Raw genomic sequence first — 19,275 nt, 5'->3', positions numbered from 1 at the left:
AGACTGCTGATTAGGAGGACAGCACTGACCATCACCCCTTTCTACATTCCTATGGCTCTCTACTTTGAAAATGCCTAAGCCAAAGATACTAGCATTCTCAGGATGATTTCCAGTACCCAGTTCTTCCTCCCTACCAAAATATTTCCGGTGACATAGGTGCTTTGCTGCTTATGGTACCATCCATCTGCTGGCTTCAAGTGGACAGAGGTATGGACAGAGAAGAGTTAGATTTATTCAGACTTTCCTCACCTAACCAATTTTATGCACATGAAAATTGGGCTATAATGAAAGCGTCTAAGTATAGAAACAGCTTTCAAGGACAACCCTAATGACAAAGAAACCAGGAACATTCCCCCACTGAGCTTGATAGAGTGTTTAAAGTAAAGCAACTCACTAGGGCCCTAGAGAGATTTAAAAAGGTACTTGGAAAAAAGAAGAAAATTCTAGAATAAAAAAATACTGTATTGATCTTCAATCGTCTAAATTTGTGTTCACCCTAAATTTCCGCTTTGGAGTTTAAGACTAGATGAATCAAACAAATGTTAATTTACTTTAAAAATTTTTATAAATTTACTGCATGTTTTCTGACTCCAGAAATACATGTAATATAATTTCTAACAATGGGCTTTTTCCTATCAGTTGGCCTCAACACTATTTTTAGAAACAAAATAGGAATCATGATAGAATGTGTTTTGTCTTTTTTTTCCCTGTAGAAACAAGAAAACACAGTGCTACAAAAAGGTACTTAAATTTTAGTATTTTGTCAATTCCTATAAAATTCTGTACTAATCTCAACTAGTATTTTCCAGAATCTCTGTCACTGAAATATAAAGGGGCTCCTGGACTGATATGTCAAAGAAGGAAATAAACAGCTCTCTCTCCTTTTGCTCTATTCTGCTGTAGATAGGGGAAGTGGAGCTGAGCATTGCACAGTTGCCTGTCCAAATACCCAATCCCGTACAAATGCATTAGCATCTGTGGTGGCTTGTCTCCATGAGGACCACCAACAAACCCATCCTCACTGTATGCATTGGCCATTCTCCCATTGAAAGGTGGAGTATGTTGTTTTACCCCCTCAAATCTGGCCTGTCCTGCTTTGACCAACAGAATATAGCAGAAGTGACAGTGAGACTTCTGAGGATAGGTCATAAGAAGTTTGCAGCTTATTTGTAGGTCTCTTGGAATACTTACTCCATGGGAGAAAGCTGACATATAATAAGTCTGACTAGCCGAGACTGCCATGTTGTGAGGAAGTTCAATTAGCCACAGGAAGAGGCTTCACAGAGTAAGAGATTCTTGACCAACCCTCCTAACAGACATGTCAATGAAGAACCCACATTACAGGATCCTAAGAGAAAATTGCCCAGCTGAGCCCATCAACCCCAGAACTGAGAAAGATAACAATCAATTGCTGTTATAAGCCACTAATTTGGGGTGATTTGTTAGGCAACAATAGACAACTGGAGTAATATCTCATTGCTATAGATAAAGTAGAAGATCTCCCTGGTGTTCTCAATCCTCAAATTTCAGGTCTTTCCTCCATTTCTTATGTGAAAAGGAATGGAACAGTATGCAGCTGTGCAAGCATATATACATATACATACATACATAGATATATGTATCTGTATACATATATATAATTTTTCATGGCACAGGAAATTGTTTATGACTTAATGTTTGGAAAAAAATAAATATAAGAAAGTATAGCTCTAATTTGTTCTTAACTACACAGCATGCATAAAAGATAGAACAAAAAGGAATATATCAGCAGTTGAGTTGTTGTTTTTGACATGTGGGATATCTGTGATCCTCACCTCCAGGCTGCCATTTCTTTCCTATTCTGAACTTACAAACTTTCTACCATGAGCACATATTCCTATAATAATCAGAAACATAAACTCTTAAACTTTAAAAGGGCCATAACAACAAACAGCTACACTGAATTAAGTTCTGGTACTTATAGTTCATTATTTAATCCATAAGGGGTGTTATCTATTCAGATCATGGTCTTTCAGGCAAGAGAAAACCAAGTTCAGAATTAACTCAAATATTACAGTCTCAAGAGTAAAGCTGATTCTAATTTTTCACTTCTTCCATGTTTCCTTATGGGAAGAACAAAATTTCACTTGTTCCCCTCACTCTATACCTTTACACCTACAAGTTCAGGACAAGGATACACAGCCCAATCCCAGACCCTGGTTTGACAAGGTTTCTAATTAGTGTCTGGCTACAGTATGAAGACAAAACATAGGCATAAGGAGTGTGCCCCGGGATGTTACATACTCACCTGCACAACTACCTTCCTGGTTAAAGTAGCCATCTGGGCACTGCGAGAGGCACTGCCCAGCCAACAGCACATGAGAAGGCCTGCAGACTGTGCAGTCACGTGGGCTCTTCCCTGAACACTGGAGACAGGATTGGTGGCACGCTGGGAGAAAGATGAAGCAGAGGAGACAGTTAGGAAAGCCCCACTTGGTTTTCCCACGACAGGCCACACGTCTCACATACTTCTTTTTAAAGGCAATCTCCTGCAAAGGATTTGTGAAACCCAGATTAAGTAAAGCTCAAATGCCACAAAACAGAAATAACCACTTGCAAAGTCGTACATTTCTTTCTTCCCAAGTTACCACTCTCAGAGAGTGTCAAATAGAAAACAGGAAGCCACAAAACAGTTCTCTCTCCCTTGGAACAGCTCTCCCACTATCACTAGATACGGGGCTGCTTATCAGGCTGCTCAAATTAAAGAGAAAAGGTGGTGGAAGCTTTACTTATTGATTCCACAGAGGTTATAAAGTGCCTACTCTGTGATGGAGACAACACACACAGATGAAAAGAACTGTCCAACATTTTGAGCTGCTCAAACAAGTTGCAACAGCAGGAAACTGGAATACAATGAATGGGAGACAGAGAATAGGACGGAGAATGAGAGCTCTAGGCGACCTTAACCAAGTTATGTAATTACTCAAGGCTCCTGCTTTCTCATCTATAAAATGAGGGTACAGACAGTACATACTGCATGGGGTGTTGTGAACACTAATTGGGCTGATGCATGTAAAGTTTTTAGGACAGTGCTGGACACATAGTAAGGGCTTAATAAATCTCAGCAATAACCATTGACGTTAAGTGCTATGTTAGCATACCCAGAGGTGTAAAGAGAGTAAAGAGAGCAAAGAAAAAGAAGACATCTCTGCTTGCCTTCATCAGACCTTTGAGGAAAAAGGGGATATTTACATCCTTTCCCAAAGGTGGCCATCATATTAATCATGCTTTTTAAAAAACTTTCTATATTGATTCTTTGACATCTGGGACAATGTGGAGTTTAAAAAACTTTCTATATTGATTCTTTGACATCTGGGACAATGTTGATCCTGGAGACACTGCCCCTCCCAGGACTAGATTCTTAGATGATTCCTAAAGGATTGGCTTGGGGGCATGCCTTTCATATGCCGACTAATGAACCCAGAGCCCACGCTACCACCACCTCTCTTGCCGTGCTCTTACACTGCAGGCCACTATTCTCCTGCCCAGGGCCAAGTACTAGACAACTGGAGACAGCCCCTATGCCCCACAGCCCACTGAAATTACTCCAAATTGCCAATACTAAACCTGTTTACTCTCCCTTGCCTGTTACTTCCCAAGGAAACCACAAAAAAGGCTCCTGCCCACATTGTCACCTGGCTCCCTCTGCCTCCTGACTGGCCCTGGTGCCTCCCCCTGTGGCCCTTCATGTCATGGCTTGCCCCTTTCTCTTGTGAGTAACAACTTCTGCTCTATGGCAATCGTCTCCTGATCTGTTGGCCTCAGTACACCTGAATGATAATAAAACCCACATTTTAAAACTACTAGCCCTTTACCTCTGATCACTTATTCATTCATTATTGAGCTTCAAGTAGGTCCAGGTGCTCAAGATACAACAATGAGTAAGACAAAGTGCTGGCTCTTACCCACGTAGGTGACCCATGCATTTCAGGCCACCTTCTGTCCAATGGATAAGATCCGCCAGACGGCAGAGGCACCCTCTGAGTCTCCTCTGTGCCTCCTCTATCAGACACCCAGAAACTTACAGGCCAGCAGGCTTGAAAGAACCAGATATAATCTTATACCATTGAGATCTTCATTTCCTCCAATCCATAATAAAATGTAACATACAATCTTTGATACATATGGAGCTGATATTCAGCTACAATGTCCTGGTCCATCAGTACTGGCTGTTGAAGTATTAAACTACTGCCGCACAGGTTGGTATATGGCTACTGCCCTAAGCCTTCTAGTGCTCTGCTGCAGCCTTGGCTCCACTCCTAGAACCCGGCCCCGCCCATAACCCAGCACCTACAGGTTTGACACCTATACCAGGAGGCCCCCGGGGCCCTGATCCTGAGCTGAGGCCAGCGCTCATTCTCACTGGGTAGTGCTCTTGCCTTTACTGTTGATAAATATTTTGTTTATCATCCGTGGATACACTGTCGAGCTTTATATCTATTTAAGAGTATTTTTTACTATATGAAAAACAGAACATAGAACCCCATATTTTTAATTAATTTCCTTTTTTAGTTAAATTTTATTTTTTTTGATTGGTTGGTAATAGCTCTATTAGCACAATTCACAGGAATTTTTTCCCAAGTATTTTCAGAATCCTCTTTTAAAAACAAAGTGAAATAGGTAAGTAAATTGATGTTTAATCAAATATTATCATAAAAGAGTATACATTAGCCCTTTATTTAAGACATGTTTAATACAAAATGAAACAGCATGTATTGGAAAGTCAGGTGGCAATATTTCAAAAACAGCTAAATTATATTGTCAACACCAAGTTTTTCAGGATAATTTGAAGAAGCAACCTGAAGCAACATAATATTTTCTACAAATCTAAATATACCTATGATAATATCAATACATTTATATTAGATTTTACAAGATTGCTGAAATGCCTTGCTCTCCCTGTTATGCCTCCCTAATAACTAAGAAATTAAAGTGTATCACTGTGGAATTGAAAACTGGGGAAAGATAAATTCATTATGAGCACAAACATATTTTATTTCATTCCATTTGGTCACAAAGTCAATGTGATTGCCTGGATCAATGTTAATAAAGGTTACTACTGAATTATATAAGACAGGAAAGCAAAGAGGACAAACAAGTTGAAAGGTTGGTGGGCCAAGAAGTCCAGGAGAAAATCCTCTGGTCACCCACTAGGTTGTAGAAATAAGTCCCACTGAGCATCACCAAGACAGACTTCAAAACTGCCTTCCTTGGAAATGCTTAAGAACCAAGTAGATAATGAGTTAGTTGCTGTGGACACAGAGGGAAAAGGATATTCTCTCAGTGTCTTTTTCTCCATAACCCTTTGTTTTGGTAGGCATTTGCATCTGTGTATTTAAAACAGTCTCATGAAACTTCAATTCTGTGCTGGTTTTGGAAGTCTCTACACTACTTCAGTGACTTTTATGAGGCCTGATCATTCTATGGAAGCTGATTTCATAGCAGAAGGTCTGTCTGAAGTCTAAGATCATTCAAAGAAGACTAACTCCATTACTGGCCATATATGAAGATATTTTAAAAGAGTTCTGTGAATAATTCTCCATGTAATACTACATTTTTAGAGACGGGCTTTCCAGTTGATGGTTAAGTATATTTCTGGAAAAGCATAATTGAGCTGTTTAAGCACTAAAAGTGTCAGCACTAAAAGCCTTGTTAGATGGTTGTCAAGTCCAGTCAACGTGACTCCAGCAAAAATTATAACTAAAACAATTAAAACACATCAATTTTAAAAATTCTATTTTCTATTTAAATTTCAAACAACCGATACTCTAGTTCCCTTTTCTTTTTAATGATTTTTAAAAAGTGGTACAGCATCCCTACTTTCATATGATATCACATTTCCAGGCTTTTCATGTCAAAAACAATTTTTGAGATAGGCTGCTCTCAAAATACTATGTTGATAACAAAATCATACAGGAGGAGGACTGTGGTAAGGGATGAAATCGAAGCTGAAATAAGCAAAGTCAAACAAAATCAGTCTTCCCCTTTCCTCACCCTTCTGTACTTTCTTTTTGTTCCTTTTTTCCTTTTTCTTAACCAACATGATTTCACGTCCCTCACCTCTCCCCAACCCCACAGCCCAAGTAGACTGGGAATGCTCTAAGAGTAAAAATTACAACTTTTTCATTTCTGTGAGTCCCATCATAGCCTCTGTCCCCGGCATGTTGTGAATTCTCAATAATGAATTTGTGCCAAGTGGGTGGGTAGTTGGTGTGTGGGTGGGTAGACAGAGGGATGGAAACACTCACATCACACTCATCTACTTTTCTTTTTGATGATTTCTTCCAGCCTCTTTCTCTGACCACCTCATAAACATGGGAGCATCCCCACGTTCTGCTCTGTGCTGTTCCTCTTCTCATTGTTGGTCCAGCTTGTCCATAGCTTTAATGGTGACCTCCACACTGGTGAGCACCAGATGTATGTGTGCAGCTCTGGCCTTTATCCTGAACTCCAATTACATAAATCTACTGCGTAGGGGATATCTCATACTCCTCATTTGCAAAATACCATTCCTTCCCCTCTTTTAAGTTCAGCCCATATCCTCTTAACAAACATTGTGACATGTGTCAAGAACTGTACCAATTACCCACCCCCAACCCCACACTCTGCTCCTGTAGCTGGTATTTCTTTTGTATTCTCTGTCTCACTTGGTGGTCCCACCACTCACCAAATCACTCATGCTGGAAACCTTGGAGTTACCCTAGACTTTTATTTTTCCATCACCACCACACATTCAAGTCCTGTTGATTTTACTTCCTAAATCTTTGCCAAACCTACCCCAACTTTTCCATCCCCATGTTCCTAGTCCAGACCTCAACATCATTCATGATGAGGATTAGTGGGGCAGCTCCTAACCAGCTCCACCCTGTTTCTTCCTATTTATCTGGTAGATCCTTATACAATGCCATTTGATCAAATTATTCTCCTACTTAAAATCTCTTCATGGTTTGACAAGACCAATAAACTCTAAACTCCTTAGCAAAGCACATATAGCACTTCCTGATGTGACCCACGTGCCACGTCTCCAGGGTCATTCCTCACAATTCTCCCATTTGGACTTTACACTGTAGGAATTCCAAACACAGTGCACTTCTGCAAATATGCCCTGCCTTGCTGTTTCCTTGGCCTAGAATGCCCTTTCCCACCTTTTTCACCTGATAAACTCCCATTAATTCTTCAAAAGCTTAATCATGTACGTTTTCTCTCTACAAACGTTCCTCAGTACCCCTCTCCTCGACAAAGTCCATCTCCTTTGTGCGTTTTCCATGCCTACTGCCATCGCAGCGTGCATCATGCTCTCTGAATTACTTGTCCAGGGTCCGTCTCCCCTACTTGCTCATGCTTTCCTAAGGCATGGTCTAGATCTTTTTCACCTTTCTCTCCCCAAAACCTGGCTCACTCATGCCATAAAAGCAAGAAGGGGAAAGTGAAGAAGATTGAACACTTCCAGACAGCACGTATTTGTATAGCTTATGTCAGCACTCTAGTGTTCACATTAAAGGGTGACGCTTAATATAGATTCCAAATGTTTTATTCAGTTAATGTAAGGTAATCTCAATTTCATAAATGGGAACAAACTCTTAAACTGTGCAGACAGATTCCTGCCCATTTATTTCTTTAATAAAACACTTTGCCTTGAGGCCTTTGGTGGGTCTTAACAATAAATAAATCAAAATACACACAGTATTATTTATTTCTCCCTGTTCACCTAAAGCAAGGTAATTAATTGATCAAAATAACTGGTGGCTTTCTTTTTTTTTTGACCGTAAGGGGATCGCAGCCCTTGGCATGGTGTTGTACACACCATGCTCAGCCAGTGAGCGCACCAGCCATCCCTATATAGGATCCGAACCCGTGGCCTCAGTGCTACCAGCGCCACACTCTCCTGAGTGAGCCACGGGGCCGGCCCTATCTGGTGGATTTTTTTTTTTTTTTTGTCTTTTGTCTTTTTTCCGTGTCCGGCAACGGATCGCAACCCTCAGTGTCGCCCCCGTACCGGACCGGGGACCGGCAACGGGACCGCAACCCTCGGTGTTGCTCCCGTGCCTCGCTCAGCCAGCGAGCGGGAACTGGTCTGTATGTGGGATCCGAACCCTCGGGCGGGAGCGCCGCCGCGCTTCCCAAGCGGCGCACTTATCCAGTGCGCCACCGGGATTTTAATTTTTTTAAAAATGATACTAAACCTGAATCAATTTTGCCCTGTGTAGTAAGACCCAGCCTGAGGAGGCAAACTATCTTGAAGACTGAAAAAGAAGGCTTAGAAAAATTTAGTTGCTGAAATTCCCTTGATGTTTACCTGACCAAAGCTCCATCACTGCTCTAAACAAGATGAAAAGGCAGCTGATATAGGGATGGAGGCTGCTAGGATGTTTATTATCTTTGTGCTCTTTTTTGAAACACAGTATTTCTTCTGAGATAATAAATTAGATGATATGTAAGTAAAACTCATTATTTAGTAACAGTTTACTTTTTAAATAAAACTTGCAATTTTTCAAAATTATATTATCTTGAATCTTCTTGATGAACTGTGTGGGAATTCAAGGAATCATCACAAATTTGCCACAGAATTAGGGCATTTACATGGCTAATGTAATCATCCTGACCATGTTCATATCCAGTCCTGGTCACCACTACCAAATTGTATATTAGTGATTGAGCTGCATCATTAATTGAATGGCCTGGCTTGAAGTTAAATTATTAAACTCTAGCGTGGCACAAGGAACAGGGGATCTGGTCTTGGAAAGAAGAAGAAAATTTCTGAGCAACTTTGTCCTGTACTAGCACCCAGAATCCCTCATTGCTAAATCATTCTTTAGTTAGTTCCTTCCAAGCCTCACTTTCTTCATCTATAAAATAGGACTAAATATAAGCAAACTCACAGTATTTTCAATAAAATTCTTGGTTGGAAGGAATTTCTAAACTATGAAGTAATACATACACATATGTATAATGGGTGTGTAACATATATATGGTTGTAAGAATCTGTGCCTTAAGAGTAAAAGCAGTTATCTCATAATGGAAGGGTTATAGGTAGTGTTACCAGATAAAATATAGGACACCCAGTTAAAATAATTATATTTCAGTATATCTCGTGCAATAATAGGAACATGCTTATACTAAAAAAGTTTTCATTCTTTTTATTTGCTAAATCTGGGAAGCCTAAAATAGGAATCTTTTCCCTTATCTGTATTTTCTAAAGTTTCTGTAATATGTATAATGCATGCAATAAGAAGAAACAAAAATTGGGTTTTTTTGAAAAACTGCTTAAGAGAGAAAGAAGTATACCAGTGCTAAAGTGATACGTGCATCCTTCTTTGATTAGAAGCTTTGCTTACCACATGGTGGTCCATGGACCAGCAGCATCAGCCTCACCTGGGAGCCTGCTTTAGATGCAGAAACTCAGACCCCACACCAGCCCTACTAACTCTGATCTGCACTTTACCAAGATTCTCAGGAGATTCCTGTGAGAAGCTCTATTCTAGAAAGACCTCCACTAAAAGCTAAAAGTCTTCAAAATAACTGAATCTTTTCAAAGAAAAATAAATAAATAAATCCTTCTATAAGGGTGGAAAGAGTGGAGAAATCCAACCTGATCCTAGGAACATCAGTAGAAAGTCCTCCAAAAGACAAAGAGCTCCAGGTTCTTTGTTCTGTCCACCCAGCCTGGGTTGCCATGTACAGCCACATAGGTTGTCACTAAATGACACCAGGAGGAACCAGGCACATAGATTACTGTGAGAATCATGCCCTTGAAGTTGTGCAGCACAGCAACCCCTACCCAGCTCTACCAATCCAGAGAACCCACCTAGACTTATGCTAACTCACATAGGCACAGAAAATCTGGGGGAAGACTGGTGAAAAAGTAAGGGAAGCTTTTTTGATGTAGTTTTGGAGGGTTTTTATTAATTTGTTGTTTTAGTTTTAGTTGAATGGGGGGGCTGATGGGTGTTTCTTGTGTTCTGGGGTTTTTGTTTGTTTGTTTATTTTTAGAAACTTGAATTTGTCTGTGCTAGTTAATACTCAGTGAGAACAACTCTAGGTGAAATTACTAAAATCCTTCTTTTAGTTCATACTAAATGTCGATATTTAATAAACATGCATAATTTTGGTTGACCACTGATAATGCCTCAAAATTAACTTTTACAATTAGTAACAGACCCTCTTTTTTTTTTTTTCCTTTTTGTCTTTTTTCGTGACCGGCTACGGATCGCAACCCTCAGTGTTGCGCCCGCACCAGACCGGGACTGGCAACGGGATCGCAACCCTCAGTGCTGGGCCCGCACCTCGCTCAGCCAGTGAGCAGCCGGTCTGCATGTGGAATCCGAACCCTTGGCGGGAGCGCCGCTGCGCTCCCAAGCGGCACACTGTAGCAGTGCGCCACCGGGCTGGCCCCACAGACCCTCTTTTGTACCAGCAATTCTAGCCACACTTTGGAAGCACAGAGGCTTTGTGAAAAAGAAACATAATGTCAAAACTCTGTCTTCTAAAGTGCCTGGTTCATTTTTGAGAATGAGCCAAAAACGCCAGACAAACACATGCAGGTGGCAGTCCCCATCTCATCAGAGCTCTTCTGCTTTTGAGTCACCTCAGCCCATTCCACTACCTCCCCATCTTTTACCTTGCAGTGATCTTCTCAGCACAGACCACTGTCCAAGAGTACAGCATGGGTTTGTTGTGCTGTTGTCCCTCCCTCCCTCCCTCTCTCCCTCCCTCACTCACTCATTCATTCATTCATTCTCTGCTTTTCTCACTAGAATTTAAGTTCCAAGAGAAGAGGAATTTTTCTCTGACTCATTTAGTACTGTTTCTCCAGTGCCTAGAAATGTCAGGTACCCAGGAGACACTCAATAAACGTTTGTGGAAGGAATGAATAAAGACAGACCGTCCTTCAGCTTCCAATAAGCAGTGTTCTCTTTGGTCACATTTAATTTTATATTCTTTTGTTTCCCAATCAAAGACTTGGATTTTAGTCAAGTATCTTGAGTATTGTTTTTTCATCTTGTACTAGATAATTCACAAGTTTGTCATGCAGCTCAGAGTAAAAACTCTTATGATAACTTTTGACAACACTTCATCCTCTAAGTAAATTGCTTCTTCCTACACAGCATCTGCCTCTCGCTTTCATTAGCCGCAGTAATATTCTAATCACTCTGTGCTGCAGTCTCAAAGAAAGGAAGAGGGAGAGTTCCAGAAAACAGTTGTTTTTCTCTTCTTTACAGAAAAGCACTTGAGATTAAAGGTGGTATAAAAGAAACTCTCAACAGCATGTGTGCATACACACACACGCACACAGCACCAACCTTTTAAAAAATGTTCTGCAGAGAGGCAAGGGTATTTCTGGGAAGATGTGGGAAGAAGAGCCCACTGCAATCTCATAGGACTCCCAGGCCTGATCTCATAGATAACACTTCAGCAGAACTGAAAATGGAACAGATTGTGGGAAGGCAGAAAGGCTTCCAGAGATACAGGATGACTGACAGGAAACACATCAATCAGCACACGTACTACTCAGGGAAGGTTGAAAACAATTGGTGGTTGTGCTCAGTTTCCCAACGGGCTCTTGGGCAACTCAATTAACCTCTTTCTGCCACATTCTCATCACTTGTAAATTGAGTACAACAACCTACCTAGTGGAGATTGCACACGGATTTGCTAATAAATGTGAGTAGACAGCTATGTGTGTGATACCTAATAATATTATGTTAATGAGCATAAAATCACGGGGCTACAAGGGACTCATGAGGTCAATCCATTCCTTTCACATGGGACCACAATTAAACCATTCCAGAAGGATTAGATTCTAATCCTTTAAAAAAGGTGTCTGTCTAAAGGGATTCCCTGGTAACTACTCTCTGTCAAAGACGTTTTCTGAAATTTAAGATGCCCCAGTCATGCAGCATTACTGTGCTGTGCTGCTCCTCTCCATGTGGAAAGGAGACTCGCAGCTGTGCTACTTCTAATAGGTGGCTGTACCCTTCTGAGACTGGAACACAGTAACGTGATGGTTAAGAGAGTAGATACTGGAGTCAGGCCAATTTAGGTTTCCATCGGACTCTACTCCATGCTGGCTACGTGAGTTTGATCAGGTCACAGCCTTAACTGCCTCAAGCCTCAGTTTCTTCTATAAAATAGTTATCCCACTGACCCCATAAGGTTGGTGTCAGGACTAAATGAGCAAAACAAGTAAGGCACTTCTCACAGTGCCTGACTCATGGTGGGGACCAAATACACAGTAACATTATTTTCTGGGCTGAATAACCCCATTCACTGTAATGTTTGTTTAGTTACATTCTAACTTTTAAAACGTTAATTGTTTTTGTTTCTCTCTTCTGGATCCTCTCCAAATTCTCCTTTTTTTATTTTTAATATAATGCTCAAAATTGTGGCAAGAAGCTAACTGTGCTGAGTAGCCTGGGGAGATTTCATCTAATTTCTCCTGGGATCACCATGCCCAGAGGAAAACCAGAGTCACTAGGCCACAGAGAGGAATCTCCTACGGGCTTTTCTCACTTCTCTAGTTTCAACGTGTGTGCCACAGAAGCCAAGGGTTTCTCATAGCATCTCTCTGAATTCTTGGAAAAAATTCCCAGAAGTCTAATACCTCTGTGGTTTCCACTAAAATCTCAAGGCACACAGTCCAAGGCTGTGTAAAACTATTTAGACTAGTTTTACAGATTCCAACAAATCAAAAATCCCACTTCTGTAACAATGTGGGCCAAGAAAAAAAAAAAAAAAAAGACGGAGAAAGAGATAAGAAGTTATGCTTTCTCCATCTGTTTTCTCTTGTGCTCTACATCGAGCAGGGGTAGGCACTGGAATTATTTTCCTTAGGGGATTGGGGCTTCCCAGAAAGCAGAAGTGGCTTGAGGAAGCTTGTCTGGTGAACATAAACCCCTTGAAGAGATCCGAGAAGCAATTAAGCAGGGAGGAGAGAATGCACGCTTCCACCAGGGGTCTGTGGGTTGGTCCCTAAGGCAGGAGCCACATCACTCTCCAACATACCGCCCAAAGTAGCCAAACCACAGAGAGGGAAAGCTGTGTGGTGTGTTTTGGGACAGCACTGGGATTCTTAGCATCAACAAAGATTTCCATATTTCACAAGCTGTTATGGAAACAGAGTCACAGGAGTTTAAGGGACCACAGAGAGTTCAGGCAATGCATACATGAGTGGAAACCAGGATGTCTGGGAGTAGCGATCTTTTTCTCAATTTCTGGGCACCATGTAAACTCCCTGGAGTCTGGTGCCTCCCAGGGAATAGGGCATTCCCTACAATGTTCATGAACACCTGAGTAAATGGACTGAGATTCATACATATTGAATATGGGGGTTTCATAGTTTATCTGCCACTTTTAAACTCCTAACCTCCTTTTGTCCTGACAAAAAAGCCTATGTGAAAAAAAAATTATCTATTCTAATGCTGTGAATGCAAAGGTTCAGAGAGATTAAGTCTCTGTCCCTGGGTCTCTGTATTCCAATTCTGCATACTTCCTATTAGGCCACATTTCTCATTGTGTCAGAAATCTTTTAACCTAACCCTGAAATCCAGCATTTCCATGTGAGCATGTATTCTAATGTGGAATTGAAGCCACTTTAATAAGTGTGTTGTAAGATACAAAATTGAATCTGCAGCATGGTTACAGTTATGTTGCAAAAATGAACACTCAAAACTATGAATAGAAGAAAAGATTCAAAGATATTATAGCAAAATAGTGAAGGCAAACGGGTTTAGGTGGTAAGTGGATTATTTTTCTACTTTTTTCTACATTCAAAATTTCCTTTAATGAATATGTTATATTTACAATTAGAAATATAAGATTAATACATTTCTTTTTCAGGTAGCTTGAAAGTCAAACAATTCACCCAATAGCAAGGCAGCACCTTGTAGGAGCAGGGGCAGGGGGGTGAGGTGCTCCCTGCCTCCCAGGAAACTATACCCTTCCCTTTCTTCTGCCCAACCACTCACAGAGGACCTGGCCATTGAGTCAAATTCTTCAGAATGTCACCAATTCTCTGCAAATAATGCGCCAAGGTAACGGTACAAATCATTTCTAAATCTTGACAGAAGTCCAGATTTTGCCCTGAAGGGACCAATTCATATTCAGAGTAGCAAATTAGAAGAAATAATAAATGCAATTCTACAATGAGCTCTGGGTCTTTCTTAGCTACCCATACTAGTCTCTGAAAGAATTCATGTCTGGAAGTTCTGAGAATGTAACTCTGGGGAGGGTGGAGCAAAAGGCACTAGCTCTTTAAGATCATCCGTTGTTCACAAAGGGAGGGAGGACATGGGAGGGGGCACTCTATGCTGGTCTTCTGCATGCTGGTCTTCTGCATCATCCACAGGAATCATGGAACCATTCTAATGGGAAAACAAGGTCTTCCTGGCTTTGGTTCCACCTTATAGGATCTCTCAAGAGGTAAGCCCAGAAGCCACCTAACACTGTCTCATATCATGCTCACTCACCTTCACACAACCCAGTGCTCTCCAAGTAAAAGTGGGCTCTACACTGGGACAGACACTCGCCGGAGGGGATACCTGCCCCGGACAACTGCTCAACCTGCAGTCCTTCCTCTGGCTTCCTGCACCCGGTGCACTGAGAGGGCTCGGGACCTGCACAGGTCAGGCAGGAGGAGTGACAGGCTGCACACAGGAATAAAACACAGAAAACAATCCAAGGATCAGAATATGTTGTGGCCAACAAGAGTCCCTCATTAAATCAAAACCCCTTAGAAACATTCACCAGATACGTCCTTTCAGAATATTATTCTTCTAGTGTTCTGTACAAAGCACAGGGCGATGATAATGCTTGTGAAAGGAGAAAGAAAGGTGGTGTTACCTATTCTCATTTCTCAGGTCCCCTAAGGGCTGTCAGACTAGATCAAACACACACACACACACACACACGCGCGCACACACACACACACACACACACAATCCAGCCAATTGGACAATGTTGGCTTGGTTCTCCAGAGAAACACATTCGCTGAATGACAATGTAACATTATTATGCCCTTGGTTCTGATTGAAGACATTTAGGAGCATTCAGATGAAGGCTGTTCCTGTTTCTTCTGCAGAAACAGTTGTTGTGATGTTATCCATTATGTCATCCATCACCCACCGTATAAGGGTCCAGGCAACAAATTCCTCTTAGAATTTGTTTGGGGAAAGGCAGCTTTTCTAGACGAGGAAGAGGTCCCCTTTGAGCAGCAATGAAAATGTCACAATCCATCACAGTATTTTGTTTTCCCTGCCTACTGGTGAAAATCAGCGCCAAATACAGTGCTCAAACTACCTCATGCCCACATTTTGATATAATTAACTCTTCTGTTCTTTAAAAGTTTCTCTAAATTTTCTTTGTCAAAATATTTTTTGCAGCTTCCCTGTATTAAATATATTTTTCTTGTAACTGTTCTCAAACTCTTTTTTAAGGTGTCCTATGTGCAAATAAAAATAAATTCATTTCACTTAGTTAATGTGTTTGCTCCCAATGTTCTGGTTTCCAAAAGCTCAAATGACACTGCCCTCCCTGAGCCAAAAGCCTTTTTGGCAAACAGCTATTTAAGATTTTCCATTTTTCTCAGTCCAGAGGCATAGCTAGTGACTCTCAGTTTGCTCAGCAGTATCATTAACAAAAAGAAGTTCTTCAGGGGAAAACAAAATGAAGCTCAAGAAAAACATTAGCAATGCTAGGAGAGTAGGGAAAGGAAGAAATAAGAGTTTTATTTTGTTTTAATATATTGTAGAGGAAATAACATTTCCCACAAGAACAACCAGAAAAATCATGAACTTTTGGGTGTCTTCACACATTTTCCAAAGTGATTTTTCAGATTATCCCTCCACAAAACTATCGTAATGAAAAAATGCATATAATATATATATGGCCATATAAGATACATTATAAAGGAAAATTTGCACTGGGAAGTAACATTACTGGAGAAAAGTAAATCTATGTCCTTGTGATGGGACATTCTCTTAAGAATGACAATGACACCAACGATACCTTTGCAGACCCCGTGGTCAGGGAAGAAGTCCTCGCCACAGCTGGGCAGACAGTGGCCTTGGCGCAGGGCCTGGGGCTGGACACAAGCTGTGCACTGGGAGGCTCTGGGCCCGGAGCAGCTGGCACATGACTCATGGCAGACTGAGGAAGAGAATGAGAGGGAAGCTGAGTGGGGCCACAGTGGCTGTCCCAGCACTCACAGGCAGTCCCCTGCAGATGTCACTCCAAACCAAGGGAAAAGATGGTTAGGAGATGGGTACACAGCCAGAACGGCCCACATCACCCCTTTACCCACCTTTCATCCACATTCCACCTACTATTCATTAGCTACTCTTTATTCAGTGCTTGTGTTAAGTGCTTTGTACACATTGTCACTTTTAATCCTCATGAAATCATGAAGTAGGTATTATTGACTACACTTTACAGATGAGGAAACTGAGGTCTTGGAAGGTTAAAACATTTACCCAATTTCACAGAGCTCATTCACAGTAGGGCTGGGATTTAGCCCTAGGTCTGTCCAGACCTAAAACCAACACTGCCTGAATGCAGGAGAGTGGAGAGTGTGAGGGTCTGACTATCGGGAGCACTGGCATTCTGACCAGCTTGTCCACTAATTCATCGATGCTTTAGCCAAGCCTGGGTCTCTCCAGGCCCAGTTTCCTTGGCTTATGCACAGTGAGAGGCTAGATGAAATCATCATAAGATCCTTCCAGCTTTGACATCCCAGGATTCTAAGTAAGAATTTCAGTACAGAATCTGACCACTACATACGACAATGTCAGGAACACATCTCCCCTGTCCTGGCCCTGGTGTTAGCAGTGGAACAGGAGCTAGATACAGGAAGGAGTCTAAATATCCTACACTAATGGACACTAGGTAGCAGGGAGAATGCATGTGTATTTTTTGGAGAACAGGAGCAACCAAGTTGTCCCAGGCAGCAATAAGAACTCAGAATCGCCTGTAAGGAAAGACATGAGTCAGGCATACATATATTGGAAACTTACAAAGTCTCAAATGGGAATGTTTCATAATTTAAGGTGTATAAGTCTGAAAGAAACAATATATAAATAGCACATAAAAATAAATTTTCAATGGATATAGACTTCAGCTTTACCAGCTATCAAACTTGATTTAGCTTTTTAATTTTATTTTTGTGGTGTATTATTGTTGTCAATATATGAGTTTAAAAATGCCATGTAAAAAATGATTCTGTCAAACCTATACCTAAGTTAGTGATGGTTTACAGGTTACAGTGATGGTTAACTGTATGTTAAAGATGTTCTTGACATTTCAAAAGGACCAAATGAACTCCGACAATGATTGATATGCGTAAGTCCTTCATTTAATCACTCTTGACCCCCAGCATCCACCCATATCTCCCACTCCCGTACCAAATACACATAGGTTCTATAATGAAAAGTCTATCCCTTTTAAAGAAACATTTTCCCATCATACACACAAATCCCAAGTAAGCAGCATACAGCACCAAGTAGAGTCAAACATGTACTAAATACTTTCTGATGATGATGATGACGATGACGACCCATCTCTTACCTTTGCATCTGCCACTGTCATCAGCATAGTACCCAATGGGACATTCAGAAATGCATTTCCCTTCATGCAACACTGATTTCTCAGTACAGGTAAGACATCTGGGACTGTTGGGGCCACAGCTCTTACAGGATTGGTCACAAGCTAAGGAAGAGAAAAACCCACCAGAGAAAGGTAACAGTGAGCACACCCACCAGTGTATCCAATTTAATGTGGGATTTAAGGTTAAAATGGCCTTAGAGGTAGGGTTGCCAGATTGATCAAATAAAGATACCATATATCCAGTTATATTTGAATTTCAGGTAAACAACAAATAATTTTTTAGTATAAGTATGTACCAAATATTTTATCTTTTATTTTATCCTACTTGGAGAGAGAATTCAAAAATTAAGGGCTCTACTAAACAAGGCCATGCTACCAAAATTATGTTAAGATTATTGAATTTCACACAATCTTCCAGGATCTACTCATTTGCTTGCTCACTCATTACTCTCAAAAATATTTATTAAGGTCTGTGTAGGGTCTTGTGCCAGGTGGTAGAGACACAAAAACCAAATCAACTTGGTCTCCACTTTAAGCAATGAGAAAAGAAATAGGCAATATTAGAAATATTAATAATGTCACTCAGATCAGTCTGTATAGACACATGAAAATTCAAAAAGATGTGTGTGCGGTAGGGAGTAGGAAAGGTCAGGAAAGGACTCATAGAAGAAGCAACCCTTGAACATGGTCTTGGGACCTGAGTTGGACCCTGCCGGGCTGGTGGAAATACACTCCAGGCTGAAGCAGCAAAAGAGGCAAGGCTCAGAGCCTTGGAAGAACCTGGGTGTCCAGGGAAACAGCAGTTCCACTTGGCTGGAATAGTGGGAATGGCCAGATTATGGGAACCTGTAGCCAGACTCTGTTGTCTAAATTCTCATCCTGTGGAAGGCACTGGGAGTTCCCGCAAGGTTTTAAACACAGTAGAAACATGGCCATACTTGTGTGTAAGAAAGCCCACTTTGGCTTCGGTGTGGAGGGGGGAGGAAGGAGAGTTGGGGGCCCGCCTGGAAGACCATGGCGATGCTCATGGAACCAGATGATTCTGGGCTGAATCAATGCTATGGAGGAGGTGATAGACTTGAGAGCAGTGAAGGGGAAAGGGTCTCAGATGGCTTCCAGGTGTCTCTCTTGGGGGACTCATGATGCCACTCACAGAATGCAAGAAGGACAGTAGAATTGAGGGGACTATGATGAGCCCTGTTTGGAACACGTGCAGTCCAAGAAGCAGTCTGATCTATAGATCTGCAGCTCAGGAGAGAGGTCTGGGGGTTGTCACATACAAGTAGTTGTTGAAATCAGAGATCGGTTTACTTAGAAAAAATATTCAGGATAAGACAGAAGTAGGCAAGAACCTGGGGACCTTCAACATTTAAGGAAAAAAGAAAACACTAGCAAAGGTGACCAAGAGGAAATGATCCAAAGATAGGAGAGATAAAAGGAGCATAGTGGCTGAGAAGCCAAGGGCAGAAAACATTTCAGGAAGGAAGTCATTAACAGCACAAAAACTCTGGAAAGGTTTCACTCCACCTACAAACTGTTTATGGGTGACTATGCCACCACTTCAGTGGAGTCGTGGGACAGAACAAAAGGGAAGGCCATGATGATAAACTGTTCCTTTAAAGGCTTCTGGTTGTGAATGAA

General features: G+C 41.3%; 1 protein-coding gene across 1 annotated transcript in view; it reads right to left on the bottom strand.

Moving 5' to 3' along the window:
* FRAS1 (Fraser extracellular matrix complex subunit 1) overlaps nucleotides 1-19,275 on the bottom strand; it is a gene marked incomplete at its 5' end in the record, with an annotated part of 258,570 nt that overhangs the window by 191,718 nt on the left and 47,577 nt on the right. The window contains 4 exons of the mRNA XM_008577934.1: nucleotides 2,288-2,428; nucleotides 14,505-14,681; nucleotides 16,042-16,182; nucleotides 17,596-17,736. Of these exons, the coding sequence (XP_008576156.1) occupies nucleotides 2,288-2,428; nucleotides 14,505-14,681; nucleotides 16,042-16,182; nucleotides 17,596-17,736 (600 nt within the window). The remainder of the gene's footprint in view (nucleotides 1-2,287; nucleotides 2,429-14,504; nucleotides 14,682-16,041; nucleotides 16,183-17,595; nucleotides 17,737-19,275) is intronic.

The sequence above is a fragment of the Galeopterus variegatus genome, unplaced genomic scaffold, assembly GCF_000696425.1.
Source record: "Galeopterus variegatus unplaced genomic scaffold, G_variegatus-3.0.2 Scaffold1607, whole genome shotgun sequence".
Lineage (NCBI taxonomy): Eukaryota > Metazoa > Chordata > Mammalia > Dermoptera > Cynocephalidae > Galeopterus > Galeopterus variegatus.
Note: the sequence above shows the minus strand (reverse complement) of the source record. Positions and strands in the feature narration are given on the sequence as shown.